The 16,739-nt window shown below is 36.5% G+C and overlaps 1 protein-coding gene across 1 annotated transcript in view; it reads right to left on the bottom strand.

The window, feature by feature from the left end:
* The window catches only part of LOC137617674 (homeobox protein cut-like), a 98,664-nt gene extending 83,422 nt beyond the window's left edge, over nucleotides 1-15,242 (bottom strand). Inside the window, exons 1-2 of the mRNA XM_068347674.1 lie at nucleotides 15,198-15,242; nucleotides 14,911-14,962 (exon numbers count right to left, since the gene is read on the bottom strand). Of these exons, the coding sequence (XP_068203775.1) occupies nucleotides 14,911-14,962; nucleotides 15,198-15,242 (97 nt within the window). The remainder of the gene's footprint in view (nucleotides 1-14,910; nucleotides 14,963-15,197) is intronic.
* Between the last annotated feature and the right edge of the window lie 1,497 nt (nucleotides 15,243-16,739).

Raw genomic sequence — 16,739 nt, 5'->3', positions numbered from 1 at the left:
ATATATTTCCGTGACAAATTTATATTAACAGCGAAATGATTGAAAAAATCTATTTTTATCACACATCCATGAAAATAAAGCTAGAATTAGTTTGCAATCGAAGGAAAATTCCGAGACATATATTTAATTAAGGGAAATAAAAATCCATTTAATTCCCAATACCAAGTCATACTGCGAAGGCCGCAGAGCGAGACAAAATCCCTCTTAACTGATTACAGGCCATAATTAAACAAGGTAAATTAATCAAGCGTGTCTCCTGGACAAGAAGAAAAAGAAGCGAATTATAAAAAATACCTCACCATCTACGTATCAATCCATGACACCCGGTAATAAGAGAACAAGAATATCAAAACGGCAAATAAAATATCGGGACGGAGCCGAGGTTAATAAGGTTTGATCACACCAATTCAAAATATAAAACTAGGAACAAATAGCGCTCGACAAAGGTCTTCCATCAGTACGTAATCGCCAGTAACTACCAAGAATGCAGGCTGAGGCATTACCATTGGCACTTTCGAGCCCGGTTACACGGACTTGTCATGAAGTCCGGACTTCTCTTAGTGTACTCGGGGGGCACTTAATCACCACTTTTATTGACAGTGATGGTTGATGGCACCATACCACGCAAATCGTAGACCCAAGATCATCAACCTCCCCTCCGCCCCTAAAACTCCTTCCCCCTGCACCATGAGATGGGAGACCCTCCCAGGGACTAGCCCTTCTCGGTGGACTTGCTTTGACCTAACTTCAAGCTGGCCAGAAAATAATTTCCAATACCAATTACGGCTTGTGACAGACGTCGTACCATTAGGTCATACTTTCCCGTCACTAGTTATTAAAGTTAATTCTTTTCGTCGACTAAGGAGAAAGCTTTGGTGAAATCCGTTTTTGATGCTTTGGTGGTGTCGACTTTTTCTTATTTAATCATTTTTTCACCATCTTCAATTAATGAATAAGGTATTTAGCAAATCATAAACAATTAATCGACCACTTTACAAAAATAAAATTCATACATAAAAACGCAAAGTCGCTGATGAAAATTTATGTTATATGAAAAACTCGAAAACAAATTACATGAAAAGATCATAAACTTATTCATAAATAAGAAGAAATCAAATCAAGCAGATCTAAATATCCATATGCAAATATGATCAGTTAAATAGCTTATCAATACACATTTCCAGCGAGTCTAACCAAGAACTGCAAAATAAAGTCCCATAAATATTCAACAATATGAAAAGGTCATAGAAACATTAAAAGACAGAATTCGATGTATTCATTAAATACATTACCAGCAACAAAATACAAGGTTTGAATTCATCTAAATAACAAATATGGACAAAAGAAGACAAACTTAATTAAATATTGGCAGATTTAGCATCGAATTTTCTATTGCTTGAGGTTAACGCGAGACTAAACATAGGTTTCCAAGCAAGAACTCCTTGGAGAAGAGGAAGAAGAAAAAGATTGGGTGGCGGATAAACACGCGCATCAAAGAAAGAGAAAGGCGTTAATGACAACTGATGATTTTCGTGCATGCGATGAGGGGGAAGAGAAAAACGAGAGGGGAAAAATAAGGGAGAGAGAGAGAGGGGAAGAAAAAAAGGGGTTAGTGAGGGAATGATAGCGATGGGAATGTAAAAAAAAAAATATTAAAAAAGCCAAAGGGAAAGTAAATAGTTGAGGTATTTTGATTTAGAGGGGCGATTTTCAGCTTAAGAGAAGGAAGAAGCAGAAGATGATAACTAGAGGATAAACAGTTAGGTAAACACAAGCACTCCTCTCCCCTCTCCCACGTCCTTCCCCCCCCCCTCTCTCTCTCTCTCTCTCTCTCTCTCTCGTCCTTCTTGCTCCCCTCGATGTATATGAAGCAAACGAGAAGTAAATTGTTGTTCGTGAAATTAAAATATGAAATATAGACTAATGCGCAATGGAGAAGGCAAGGATTAATTTAATAGCACGATTAACAAAAGATTTAATTGGGAGGGGAAACAGAGAAGATAACGACGAAGAATTAAACCCAATGAAAAAAAAAAAAAATGAAACTAAGGTATAAGAAAAAATTATAATCTATTTACACAATTACCCGAAGTCGATGAGATTTGAGGTTACTTTGTAGTATATATATATATATATATATATATATATATATAAATATATATATATATATATATATATTTATATATATATATATATATATATATATATATATATAGATAGATAGATAGATAGATAGATAGAAAGATGCTAATGTATGCGACCGAACACAAATTAGGGTTATTTAGATACATTAACGCACACACGCAACCACCTCTCTCCTGGGTATGACTACTCCCTCTCCCCCTTATCCCAGTGAAGGGGAAAGCTGTATGTATGTATATATGTATATATATATATATATATATATATATATATATATATATATATATATATATATATATATATATGTATGCATGCATGTATAAGTATACACACACATATAAAGAACACACAACCGTAATACCATGATGCCGCAATACTGCAAAAATGCATCATTACCATTTCGCCCCGGAACAGAAAATAATTTGCCAATTTAGAACGGTAAAGGGAAGAATGAAGCCTTAAATAGCCGGCTCTCTGTAATGGTTAGATGAACGCAAGACTTACACAGTCAAACGCACCAAATTGACGCATGTCGTGGAAAATGACTCACATTAAAATACACGATAGATAAAGAAAATGACACCCTGGTTCTTATTGTCTTATTTTTTTATCCCCACTTTTTATTTTCTTCAATTCTTTTCTTTTTCATTCATTGCCTTCAAGAGTCCATTCGTCTTGCGATTATCAGAACTTCCATGACAAGATAATAAAACTTCCCCTTCGCTTCGTCAATCAGCGACAACGTGGAGGAGCAATGTCGCTCTTATTGACACCCAACCTTAGGGTCAAGATCGCTTGCCACATCTTGGCCAATCAGAACGAATGCAAATTCTTCGAAAAGAAAGAAAAAACATGCACTAGGAAGACATGTTTACAACAGGATTTCTGCCATGTTTACATAAATCTCTGTGGTCGGTCAAGTTGCTACTTTTTTTAACCTAATATCCAATCTTCTCTTATGCCATTAAATCCATTATGTTCAGACAAGAACGTGGTTTGCCTGTTGCTATACCAGTTACTTCGAGGGTGGATCTTTATAACAGGCGTGACAGTGGCCGAGGCCCCTGTTTATATATACCCGTCAGAATTACGGCAACAATACGTCCGGCATCTTGAGACAGGTATTTTAAATGAATTCCCTGGAGAGAGTGGGCGGGGTTCTTGGAATGCCTGATTTCGATTTACTTTGACTTTAATGACACGAGAGAGAGAGAGAGAGAGAGAGAGAGAGAGAGAGAGAGAGAGAGAGAGAGAGAGAGAGAGAGAGAGAGAGATACCCCCGATGCAAAAGACAATTTGGGTATGCCTAGCATAATTGCGTTGTATCTGCATGCATATATATATATATATATATATATATATATATATATATATATATATATATACAGTATATATATATATATATATATATATATATTATATGTGTGTGTAAGTATTATTCATTATATATACATATATATTATATATGTATGTGTGAGTGCAAAGAGAGAAAGAAGTTTCTCCGAATTCAAATGCAGACTGCATTCCGTCGGAAACCATATTCACCTGAAGCTCTTTTCTCTTTTGCGAGCCACTGTTAAAAACTTCATTAATTCACTTTGTCGGCCCCGTCTCTCTTTCACTCGGCGGATGACACCAATTCCCGTTTTGTGTTTTACTGGCGAATTATGACTTCCGTTTCGTAGTCCCCCGAACCATACACTCTATTTTAAGGAAATAAAATAAAACCATAGAGGTGGAATTGGGGGGAAGGGGTGTGGGTGGGAGTATGATGACTACGCAACTTCCTTAGTCGTTAAGGCATTTGAAAAAATGATGAGAGCCTGCGCGAACAGCTAAAAAACGAAGCCAGGTGCGTTCGTTTGTGCATTGGCGAGTTTAATTGTCCTAATTGTGCTGCGTTTTGCCTAATGTAAAGGAAAGCTCTGTGTTGGTATGCTTCGTTTTCGGTGGGCCCTGTGGCAATAGGAAGTTGATGAATTAAGAATGAAATAGATAAATGAATATAAAGTAACGAGAGAAATAACTGTAAATTCAATAAAGATATACTGTATAATAATTATCTAGATTTCTAAAAAAATCTTAAATTCAAAGCGAAATCAACAACACTTAAACAACAATGAAAACATGTCATAAAAATAGCTAAATCGAATAAAGCCAAATAAATTCTATCATGATACATAAAGCTTAGTATGGTCTTTTCTAAAGCAGATTGAAAAGCCTGTCAAAATAGAACACTGAGACTGTAATTAATACAACTCGAAATCCAAACAGGAAAATAACAAGGGTCGAAATCAATAACGCTTACGACCGCCAGCCAACTAGATGCCTCATCATTCTCGAAAAACAAGAGAAGCAGTGACGTGTTCCCTTACAACTCAAATCACACTCAACTTTACAACGACAAATAATGACCATGAAACGACCGACAGACAGCGACATAAACCTACATAACAGCGATAGAGGAGAGAATAAGACGAGAGATATTTCAAGAGTGCTCCGGAGGTCGGATCAGGCCCGTTAAAATACTTCACCTGACAAATCAAAGCGAGCGTGACTCTCTCTCTCTCTCTCTCTCTCTCTCTCTCTCTCTCTCTCTCTCTCTCTTTTATTTGCTTTCTATAGCTTAACAAACTCTAGAAATAAAGGGAAAATTCGATTTATCCAGGTGACAATTGAACAAAAATATAATAATCTGTCAAACAAAAGCAAATGAAATGGTTGTTAAGGCTACAAAAAATTGAAATCACGACAATTCAAACAGGTAGGATGCTGCCTTCAAAATATTATATCCTCCAAGTCTACATAAAGAGCAAAAGCCAATAACTTACATTGGCTAAAAGATCTCCGGTGGTAATTTCAGTTATTTTTCATATGGACATACCATTCAATAACTACATTTCAATATCAGTCCCCACAAAGCTATAATATTCATTAAGATATAATATTCATTTTAAAAAATCGCTCTATTAAGCAAATTCAATTGGGCTGAAGGACCGCAGCCAATAACATGCCTTCGTAAGTTTAAAAAATGCCCTTGGTCACCGAATAAGAGTGCCACTTAGAGAAATGCCACTAGTCAAATGATTGGCACTTAGGAGTGCACTTTTTGACAAAACTGCCACACGGAGCCCAACTAGAACCAATCAGAAAGGGAGTAAAGGGATTCTCATGACCAATCAGAAACGATATAAAGAAGGCTTGCAGGGGAGCAGTGGTTGGCGAAGGGTGGGAGGGAGGAGGCTGCTCTTATAAGTGAAATTGTGGGACTTGGACATTTAAGTGCTGTAATAACGTCAAGTTTTTCCTTTCCGCTGGTAATGACGACTAGAAATCCGGATGTAAGTCATGTGTAAAATGGGAGGAATTCTTCATGAATAAAAGGAAACGCTCATTTACACACGCAAGTGCTTTTTCAAAGACTAAAAACTACAAATAAAATTTTAGACTTTCTAGAGTAATTTCCATTGGGAATGAATTACTCTCTCTCTCTCTCTCTCTCTCTCTCTCTCTCTCTCTCTCTCTCTCTCTCTCTCTCTCTCTCTCTCTCTCTCTCTCTCAAGATTATAAAGACTATTTACTGGGGATATTAATTCATGACGTACAAATTGTAATACTACTTAATTTAGGAAAATAACCTCGAAAATCCTGTTGTTTTTAATAAATAAAACTAAAGATATAACAATGACATATCAAAAAAATACGCAAAAGATGGCATTAAAATCAGCACTAGATATCTTACCTCGATCTAAACGCATACAACTAAAAAGAGAAGCAGAGGAGGATAAAAGAAAGTAACAGACAGGTAGATATTTGTCAATTTGATTAACGACTCATCAGCAAGGTTAACGCCTCCTTCACAAGTTGCAAAGTCAAGAAAAGAAATTGTTTGTTTTGCTTTCTCTTTGAGTCAAAGGAAAGAAAGAGGGGTGTAGGTGGTTCAGAGGGACCTTTCACTCCCACTGCTTACCCTGCTTGTCTACCACATTGGCCTTTGCAATATGAGAATGAATAACATGTGTGAAAACTCTCCGAACTGCTTGTTTCTTGTGCAACATGCAATCAGAACTAAATTAGCTATGAAATGATACCGGACTGAGGTCGTGGGAGAACGGTGCATATACTGTATACAACATATATATATATATATATATATATATATATATATATATATATATATATATATATATATATATATATATATATATAATATATATAACATATATATACACATATATATATATATATATATATATATATATATATATATATATATATATATATATATCACATGTATATATATATACACGTATATATATAATACGCATACATACATGTGTATATGTATATATATACATAATTGTGTATGCGTGTGTGTACATAATCGCGCGTTGGTATAAAATGGGTTTTAAATTTAATGAAACTGATATTTGCAACTAAATAATTTACAATCTTTTCTTACAAATACACAAAAGTATACTTCAACAAACATCCAATAACACGGGACACATTATTTCCATCGTATATTCTTGGACAAGTGACATTTATTGTTTATTCTACATTTCTCTGTAAATTTCAGGACTATAGAGCTAACCCGAACCACGTCCACTTATTTTTAAGCATTATGTCGCCTTTTACTTATTTCATAATTGCCCCCGGGTTCCTTTACTATTTCTATCTCAAAACAGGCAGATTTAATCAGCTATGTACAGCTTAGGTCATTATTTTAATAAGTTATATTTCAAAACTTATTCAATTATATTTCCTAAAATTTCCACATATATTTTTTTCTATCCGATCTCATTTTAATACCTTAGCATTCTTTGAAACATTCTACGTTGTAAATTTATTTATATGATCATTGCAGCTTCACTTATGAACGCAAATGCATTATTGTTTCCTTCAGCCCCATGAAAAATTACTTTCCATGGGAATAAACAGAGAAATCTCATTTCATTTTATATTTCCAAATATACACCTCAAGAACTAGAATGTATAATAAACACCCATACAAAAAACCTTGCATAAAGCAAATCGGTAAATGAAAGAGAGATGCGAAATAAGGCTACAAATAATAATGAGAAATTCTTGAAGGGCATTCCCGCCTGTAAACATCAATTAACATTTGCTGTAAAACGTCATTTTGCGGTTTAATTATATATCCGCTTTGATCCGTGGCTGCATACGCTGACTGCACTCATAACTGCGTGTTTATGTACGTGTTTATATCCACATCGAGATCAAAGATCAGCCCGTCAAAATACGTCGCCCAAACGCACTGAAAGAGACGCATGAAAAAGAATATGGCTCCTCAAATTGATCCATTAATTAGGCCATTGGCTGATCTTATCGAGGTCCATCTGACATGACGAATCTTTGATCTTTGTTCGAGTAACAAATGTCGGGTGATAGGTTTCAACTCTTTGAATGATGCTGTCAAGCACAAAGGCAGGAGTTTCGTTTTTTTTAGGAGACCACCAACAATAATATCATCATCACTAACAACAACTACTGCTTCTAACGGTATTCAAACTCCCACCGACAGTGATGAAATGCAGAAATGCTCACAAAATGTTATTTGAAGATTAGCTCGAAAAGAAATGAAACGTCTACTGAAACTAACTGAATAAAGGACGGTGTTGCGTCAACCCCGTGTGAACAGAAAAGACTGAATATCAATCAAGTTGTATATAAAAAGAGAATGCTTATAATTCGACAAAACAAAACGAAAGAAAAATGGAAAAACAGAAATAACTCAAGAAATCCCAGTAGACTAGAAGAAAGACCAATGACATATAAAAAGAAATGATCCAGTTGCACTGAACCCAAAAATGGAAATGATTACGTGTGACGTACACTACCGTATAGAGAAGGGGAAATCTCCGGGGGATAGGGGAAAGGGGAGGGTAGGGGGGTTTAAGGGCTTGTTATTCAATGTAATTACTCATTTCATGGGAAAAACTCCCGAGTGTTCCTGCGTATCCCCCTATTTTATTATAATGATCTGATGTCTACCCCCGTAACCGTTGAGGTGAAAATGATACACTTAACGGATCCCCGTAATCAATGCTCGTGTTATAATCATTGACGAATTCTGGTCGTCATTGTTCTGGTAACGCAACGTTCCTAAAGTCTGGGTGATTCTGTGAGAAGCGAAGTCTGGTTTATGCATGACCTTCATGGTTACAATATCTTGTCATTCTATGAACATATGGATGAATAGTATACGCTATGCTCAGTAGTGTATACTGCGCGTCCTAGAGGAAAATGGTTCAGTTTCAGACGCAATACTGGTGAGTCTTCTGTGTAGGCGTGAGAGGCATCTGGTTTTATGGAGTTTTTATTACAAGTTATTTATACACAGTTTACCAGTTATATTATGAATATGACAACAACTATTGTGGTTTGCATTTGGAGTCAACCACTGAGGAAAATAGACTAACACACACACACACACACACACACACACATATATATATATATATATATACACCAGATGTAATATAAATAGGACAGCTACTATTGAGATTTGCTTTTGGAGTCAACCAATAGGGAAAACAGATTAAAACACACACTATATATATATATATATATATATATATATATATATATATATATATATATATATATATATATATACACCCAGCAGATCAACTAATGACGTCTCACAATAAGAGTTTGATTTCACAATCTTTTTAGTCTCCATAACTCAACCGAGGTGAGCTGTATCTCCCTTTCGGAAGCGATGGACCTTTTTGGAGGATTACAAGGGAGACAAGAACCGTTAAAGATGGCTGTGGTTTTGTGTATTAGACTTACCACTATTTCCTGCCACGTAATGTGACTTAAATAATCATCAACCCAAACCGTCCCCTCATGACCCGATCCCTCCAGAGGCCCAGCTACTCCATTTCCTTGACAAATCCCCTGAAATGGACAGAGGCTCTTCTCATGAACTCAGCTCTCCCTAGCCAGAGCCCAGGTTAATCCTTTATAATTATCTTCTAAAACTGAAGATTTTAACAACTCCGTGATCCGTGTCACACAGCTTTGGATTCTATAATGTCTGAGTCTGATTCCATACTGTACTAAACTCACTCTCTCTCTCTCTCTCTCTCTCTCTCTCTCTCTCTCTCTCTCTCTCTCTCTCTCTCTCTCTCTCTCTAAAATAAAAGATATCTTGTTTTAATGCAATTTAACTTAACACACAAGTTACCGTTTGTTATTAATTTCAGATAATAAGCGTTTCCATTCCTATACCTCTTTCCTCACTCAATATCTCTCTCGATCCCTTGCAGAAAAGATGTGCCTAATTACTTGTAACATGTTTTTATAAGGAACTTTTTTTCATTTTTTTATCGCCGTCCGCAAAATCAGCGCACTCCATCATACGCCGTGTCAGTTCAACGGGGGATGGTCGGTTTGAGTTTAAAAGAAAGTTGTAGTGATAAAAACGACAAAGACGGAATAAAAAAGGGGAAATTCCAAAGAGTTTGTTAGTGAAACATCATCCCTTACAAATAAGGGAGGAGCGCGTCAAGGCTTTGCGCACGCTAGAAACTATATATATGGGAGGTGGTTGTTATCTCTTAGATGTTAGTAAAGCAAGTGCAATGAAACTATCAATACAATTTTACTAATACAATCTAAAAGGAAACTGATATCTAAACCGGAGATACGTATGTGAAACTAACAAAAATATCGCCATTATCAAAACAGCTATTATCATTACTTTTATATAAAAATCACGATAACTATTAGTTTGGTCCACATATCAATTAAATGTCTTGATAGGGCATAAGTATAAGAAGAAAAATAGTTACTTTAATCGTAACAGCAACCGCCAGACAATCTATTAAATTTTATACAACAATAAGGATCATTTTCTCTATCTCCACCATCCCTTAGTGTCTTCATTCGATTTGGGAGAAGCTCAAACAAGATGCAATATATCTATGTTGATGTCAACCATTGCACTTGACTTACAACCCTTGAGAAGAACAGAGGCCAAGAGATCTGAGAGAAATCGCCGCTAGGCCAAGGGTGTAGCTCATTGGCACGGTCATTTTTTGTTTCTTTTTGCAATGATAAAACAATGCAATAGTTTGTGGGTCTTCACCAAAGCACCAATTATCGTCTAGAGTTACTTGCTTGCGCTCTTGCCAAAGGCCGTGAGTTGGAGCGCATTCCGATCGTCGTCTGTCTACTAGAAAGATTATCTCAACTTCTCGTTTAGACTTCTTTTTTTCTCATCATCAAAAGGAACAAATTGAATATCTTAATATTCCTCTGCTTAATTCATAAACCATCTCATTACGAAGTCTTCGCCTGCAAAAGATTGCCTTTTGTTGACAGTTATCTGCGCCATCAAACCCCAAGACAGAAAGGGAGCGAAGTTTTTGCCTTGAGGGAGAACAATCCGGTAGACTACTAACCACACGCACACCAAAGAGAAGGCAGCGGACAAAAAGCAACAGCTGAATTTGATAATCATCTCTCTCTCAGCTCCTGCTATATCAAGGTAATCAGCAAAATACTAAAATTAAATGAATAAAAAATTTACTAAGAGAGGAAAGAGAAAGAGAAGCAACGATTTCAAAGGAGAACACGCGCCAGCTTAGTGGACCATCTGGGGATTTTGAAAGAACGGCAGCGCCAGGTTGATATTAAAAGATTTAAAAAAGAAAAACAAGAGGTTCATTAACTGATAGCGAGGTAAGGAAAGAGAGAGGCTTCTGATGGATGAGAATATAATTAAACATACATACACAAATAAATACAATCATTTCCTTCTATTCACATCTTGCCAACCCTTGTCCTTAGCTGTGATAATCTTTTCATTTTTTTTTTTTTGGTAAATTTCCAAAAACTCCATATTAAACAAACGAAAAAGAAAAGAGTTAATTTCATCAAGACGAGACTACCCATGCTTCATTTTACTTCGTAATATTTCATTTTAAAAATCTGTACACTTTTGTTATATACGTGCATATACAATATACTGTATATACAGAACAATAAGCAATATGTAGTAGTGCGAATGCACGAATACCGAAGCTTCTCCCAAAAGAAAACAAGAACAAGAACATATAGACGAAAGAAGGGAGGGACTAGTCGTGGCTTTAATAGAAATAACTGCGGGCTACATCCATCACGAAAACTATAGGAATAAATCTATTAAAAAGTTCGCTCACTCTGTCGTTCGGAGGCGCGCAATTGAGGAGCCTAATACATTAACGGTAAGGTATTGGCGAAAACCCGAGGGTACAGGGGAAGAGGGGGTATGGCAGGGGCGCATGTCTGGCAGTGGGGGGGGGGGGTGGAAGAAGGATGGATGAGGAGGGCGATATTTCCTCCATCCCCCCTTTGTATCCCCCTCCAGCACCCAATGACTTTTAATGGCTCCCTACAAATACTTCAGAGACAAAAGTTGTAGGCGAAGGAAAAACTGTCCATAAATGTTCAACAAAAATGTTTCATTTCCTACTTAAAATCTCGGCTTTGGTTGCTGCGTGGAATGTTGGCTTCAGTATTTTACTATCTTTCTCTACCTGTTAAATTATTCCTATATTTACAAGCCAAGAGACTTTTAAAACGTAAAAATAAGCGATGGGGTGATTATTCTCCTTGGCGACATCAGGCTACACGGCCAATAAGAAACCGTTTACAGCACATTCTTTGCGATATTGAGTTAGGTGACGTTGCATGAATTCAGTCATAAATTAAAGAAATATTTGTGAGTAATAAATACAATTAACTAAATGATTAGTAAAATTCTGAATTATGGGAAATATTAATTAAAAATGAGTTACCTAAACAGGTCAGTTTTATAATGAAGAAAATATATTTATGATTATAGAATTTTTCTTTGATCCAATAATCAGCATTTTATCAAAATATTCTTATTCAACGATATGCGTAAGATATATAAAGGGCTATACTCGAAATCAAAGACCAGAAGATAATACAATTACTAGTTTTGAGAGAGAGAGAGAGAGAGAGAGAGAGAGAGAGAGAGAGAGAGAGAGAGAGAGAGAGAGAGAGCCGTTGTTAGGAAACAACATAATCGCAATCAAGTATTCGGCAGAGACTCAAATTATAAATGATAATGAATTGCAATCAGAATTATAATCGAAGAGACGTGGGGAGAGGTTTTCCAGGAGGAGGTGGAGGAGGAGGAGGAAGGGTGGGGGGAAGATGGGAGGGAAGAGGAGAAAGAAATCTATAGAGGGAGAGCAGAATAAAACACACCCCAATCTTTTATTTGTTTACAGAAAAAATTGTATATGCGGTAGTCTAATGAAGGGTACCGCTCCACCGATTTCTGATCGAAGAATCAAGGGAAGAAATTAAAGGAAGTTGGGGGTGGGGGACGAAAGCTAAACTTAATGGAAATACATCCAAAGACTTGAGTATCACTTGGAATAGGTTTGAAGGTTTTCATGGATAAAGTCTTGCTTGTAGGATATAGCACGAGAGCTCATACATGATTTGCAGCTGAATCTACAACTTTGAAGTTTTTTTACGTTTAAAGAGATGATAATATGAAAAATAGTTTCTTTATAAACCAGGCAGAATATACTAAAATATTTGAGTGAGAGAGAGAGAGAGAGAGAGAGAGAGAGAGAGAGAGAGAGAGAGAGAGAGAGAGAGAGAGTGAGAGAGAGAGAGAGAACCACTAAAAATACCAGAATAAGTATTATTGGAGTATGTTGGGAACCCTGGCACAATAACATAACACAGCAAACATCTTGTACAATATACTTCGTTAGTGTTCCCCCGACAACCCTGAGAGACGTTCTTGGAAACCCGTTTACTGTGAAGGCTCGCATTTTTCACTTTTAATTTACAACAGTGAATAAGATACGTCACCAAAATCACAGCGGCAGCATTTTATCATAATGAACCATGGTAATTGCGATTTATTCCTAAATAATAGTTAAATGTAACTAGGTGTTAGCTCAAGGGATTTATCATTTTTTTTTAGGGTCTTTGGTTTGCACCGCACGCGGTTCATGATGCGTACATAATAATGATTTGCTGGTCTGATCACTTGACTTCCCCGAGTGTTTGTGTGAGTTGAAGGAGTGAGGAAGACGAGCAGCAAAGACGAGGAGGAGGAAGAGCAGGAGGAGGAAAGATTTCCACTAGATACGCATGGTTTATTATTCAGCTCTTAATGTGGATATTAATGAGGAATATCATGTAAAATAAGCTTCATTGAAACAGTGTTTACGGATTTGCATCATATCTCTTTGGATAGAAAAAATTCAATGTTTTTTGAAGCGTTACTTGGTCGAATTACAAGAAAATAAAGATATAAACTAATTATTCAAAACAATTCACATATATATTTTATCAATACGCCCCTTTAAAATTATTATTACACTTGCACTTTATGTAACATCTTGGGTGAAAATAGTGTTCTCGGGAATAACAACTAATTTATAACGTTTCCTATGTTACATTCAAAAGAAAACCACAGCGATGAAAAACATCTCACTAATGCAATTAATGCAATACTGTGGACCAGAAAATTGGATTGATAATATTTTATTACTATAGATAACAATTGTAACGATACCACTGGAATATCAAAACAATAACTATCGCATATTTTAGGAAGAAAAGGCTATACTAAAGATTGACGATCCGTATCTCGCAATTTGTAGGGAAATAAATCAAACGCGATAACATCCCAGTCGGCTAAGAATTTATTTACTTCCGTTCTCGTTTCCTTTCACGTCTTATTCCTCCAGTTTAACTACAACTGATGTCCCGATGATCGATTGCACATTCCCGGAAAGGTAATATCGAAGAAAATAACGAACATGACGATAATGACTTCTGACTCATCAGTTATACGACGACTCTTGCTTTACGTACTAGGATAATTCACTTCAATTGTTATGAGGACGTGGAGAGCTAATGTTTGAGATTTACAAGTAGGGTATGGCTTCGCAATTACATTTACGGAACACTAAGGGAACACTACTAATTTCGTTTTTTTTTTTTTTTTCTAATTATTAGGATATTCACAGATATCGTATATTTGTTTTTATTTATGCCAGTTAAATTTTTCAGACATTATATCACAGAATTTTTCAAAATTAATGTTAGAAAAAAAATATTCTAATAAATTATCTTTACAGCCGTATTTTAGTGATTTGTCCAACTTGCGGCATTTTTATAATTCAATCTTTGTAATCAAATTAATTAATAACTGAATTTTAACTAAAATATATTATGAATTAATATTTAACACTGAAAAAATATATAATGTGATCGAATTTTAATCTCAGTTTCTGCTATAATCATATTACTTATCATGACCGAGGATATTTTTAGTCATAAAAGTGCATTTTTCTACAAATTAACGAATAACTCGGATAAGAAGGATGGAATAACATGTAATAAAAAATATGTATGAAACTTCTCTTCCAATAGGCAACGACAAAAACTAAAGCTATGAGCTTCCGACATAGTTGAGCACAAGTCTGGTAGTATTAGATGAAACTGTCATTTCTCAACACCTGTACTATAAAAAAAAATTACTCACACTTAGAACATCTTATTCAAAGATCAGAATTTACAATAAAACGAATTTCTTTCATGTAACAACAACAAAAAAATGCTTTAATTGCTATGATTTAATGTTCTTTACTCTTCAAATATATCCCCATATTATTCTGCGACAGTTAGAGAGAATATAATCCTATCTTTTTTTTTTATATTACATAGAAAACCTCTATCGCGTAGGCGACGTACCCTGACATGACGGAATAGCTGGCGGGGTAGGATGGACGAAGCCGTCGTCCAGCTGATCAATAGTGTACAAGGATCAATGTTTTAATCGCATAATGACCCTCAGATTTGTACACGGGTCTTATACAAGCCAAGACGAATGAAGTGCTTGCACGACATACTGATTTCCGAAAGCAATTACATATGACTGCGCAATCCCCTGGGGCCATCCAGCCTGTAGTTAGTTTAACCTACCCCTCATGCTAACCCCTCCCCCCTGGGCCCTTCCGGGGTCAAACACGCCCCCTTACGCCATTAACACCACTGGATCCATTGGCATGATCTTTGATCTTCATGCTGACCGGGAATTAGGTCTTCCATCTTGCATCGATTGCGGAGACGTTAATTTTCTCACTCTTCATAATTTTACTGGCACTTGCTTTTAGAATTTTTATAATGACACTGGGATCTAACATACTCTTCTGTGTAAGTGCAAATTGTATACACTTTGTGAAAAAGTTTATTAAGATCGTAACTGTATTTGACTCTTGTGAGAAAAAAAGACAGAATTTTCATTATTGATTAATTTTTTAACACGAGGATTATATCAATTTATCCATAAGATTTTTTTTCCAATGAAAAGTAATGCCAAACGTCACCATGCAGGAGAGCGATTTTTTTCAAACTAGATGTAACGATCCAATATTTCTCATTCGTATAAAATCATCTGGCATTAGTCACAGGGCCACTTAAGTGGAAATTCATGCTAAGGCAAATGCAGAGAGAGAAAAAGAAAAGTGGTTGGGGTGAGGAAGATGGGAGGGAGGGTATGGCAGAGATATGGAAGAAGGAAAGGGTGAGGTGGGGGAGATGGAAGAAGAGGCTAAGGAGGGGAAAAGTCTGTAGGGGGGGGGAGGTCAAGGAATGGGTAGGGGGTTGGATTTATGATATTCATGCAAGCCAATAAAGCCCTTATTGAATAACGTCATTAAGTCATACGATAATAATAGGGGATGTGACTCATCCGTCCAATGCCGTAAGGCTCACATTCCTAGAATATTCGGATTAACGATGGGCCATATGGCATCACTAGCGCATAGCTATGACAAGAGGGATGGCGTTTAAACGGCATTCTAACAAAATCTAAATAATAACACTCTCTCTCTCTCTCTCTCTCTCTCTCTCTCTCTCTCTCTCTCTCTCTCTCTCTCTCGGAAGTAAAAACCTGAAATCATTCGTGTCTTTAAAAAGAATAATGCATTTGTTTAATAAAAGCGGGCAAATAGGCATTTGGAGCTAATCCCCTCGTTAGCAAAGACAGAAATCGAAAACGAGAAGAGAGGGAAACGGTTATAACACTAAGAATTTATAGCGTGTACACGTCTCTCTCGTCTACTCTTCATACACGATCGGCAGGGATCAGGTGATAAGGCCGATATGCTCGTGATACTGTGATGGATTTACGACCCTGCAACAACGCCGTTTAATAACACTTGCCTCCGCTGATGGTTAGACGAACGATCAGCTCCGACCTGTCGCCAGATGGCTCCAATGGGCAGGGCTGCCAACCAGCACAACCACAATCAAGGAAGCCGAAGCTGGTTCATTAACAGCCAATATTAATTTTGCACTCGGAATTCAAAGCCATCCAATTATAAAATAACAGAATCAAAGTTCGTCCGTTGACTTCCGCTGCGTTTGGGAATTATATCAAGCCCATGCAACAAGTTCCGTCTGTTGGCACCACTGTTAGCAGATAATAATTGCCAATAACGTCAATTTTAATAAAGGGACATGGCGAAGGATCCCGCCGTAAAGGGCATGCCCTTAATTGGAATGGAAACGTAAACAAA

This window comes from Palaemon carinicauda, chromosome 23 (genome assembly GCF_036898095.1).
Source record: "Palaemon carinicauda isolate YSFRI2023 chromosome 23, ASM3689809v2, whole genome shotgun sequence".
Lineage (NCBI taxonomy): Eukaryota > Metazoa > Arthropoda > Malacostraca > Decapoda > Palaemonidae > Palaemon > Palaemon carinicauda.
The sequence above is the reverse complement of the archived record's forward strand: the minus strand, read 5'-3'. Positions and strand labels throughout refer to the sequence as shown.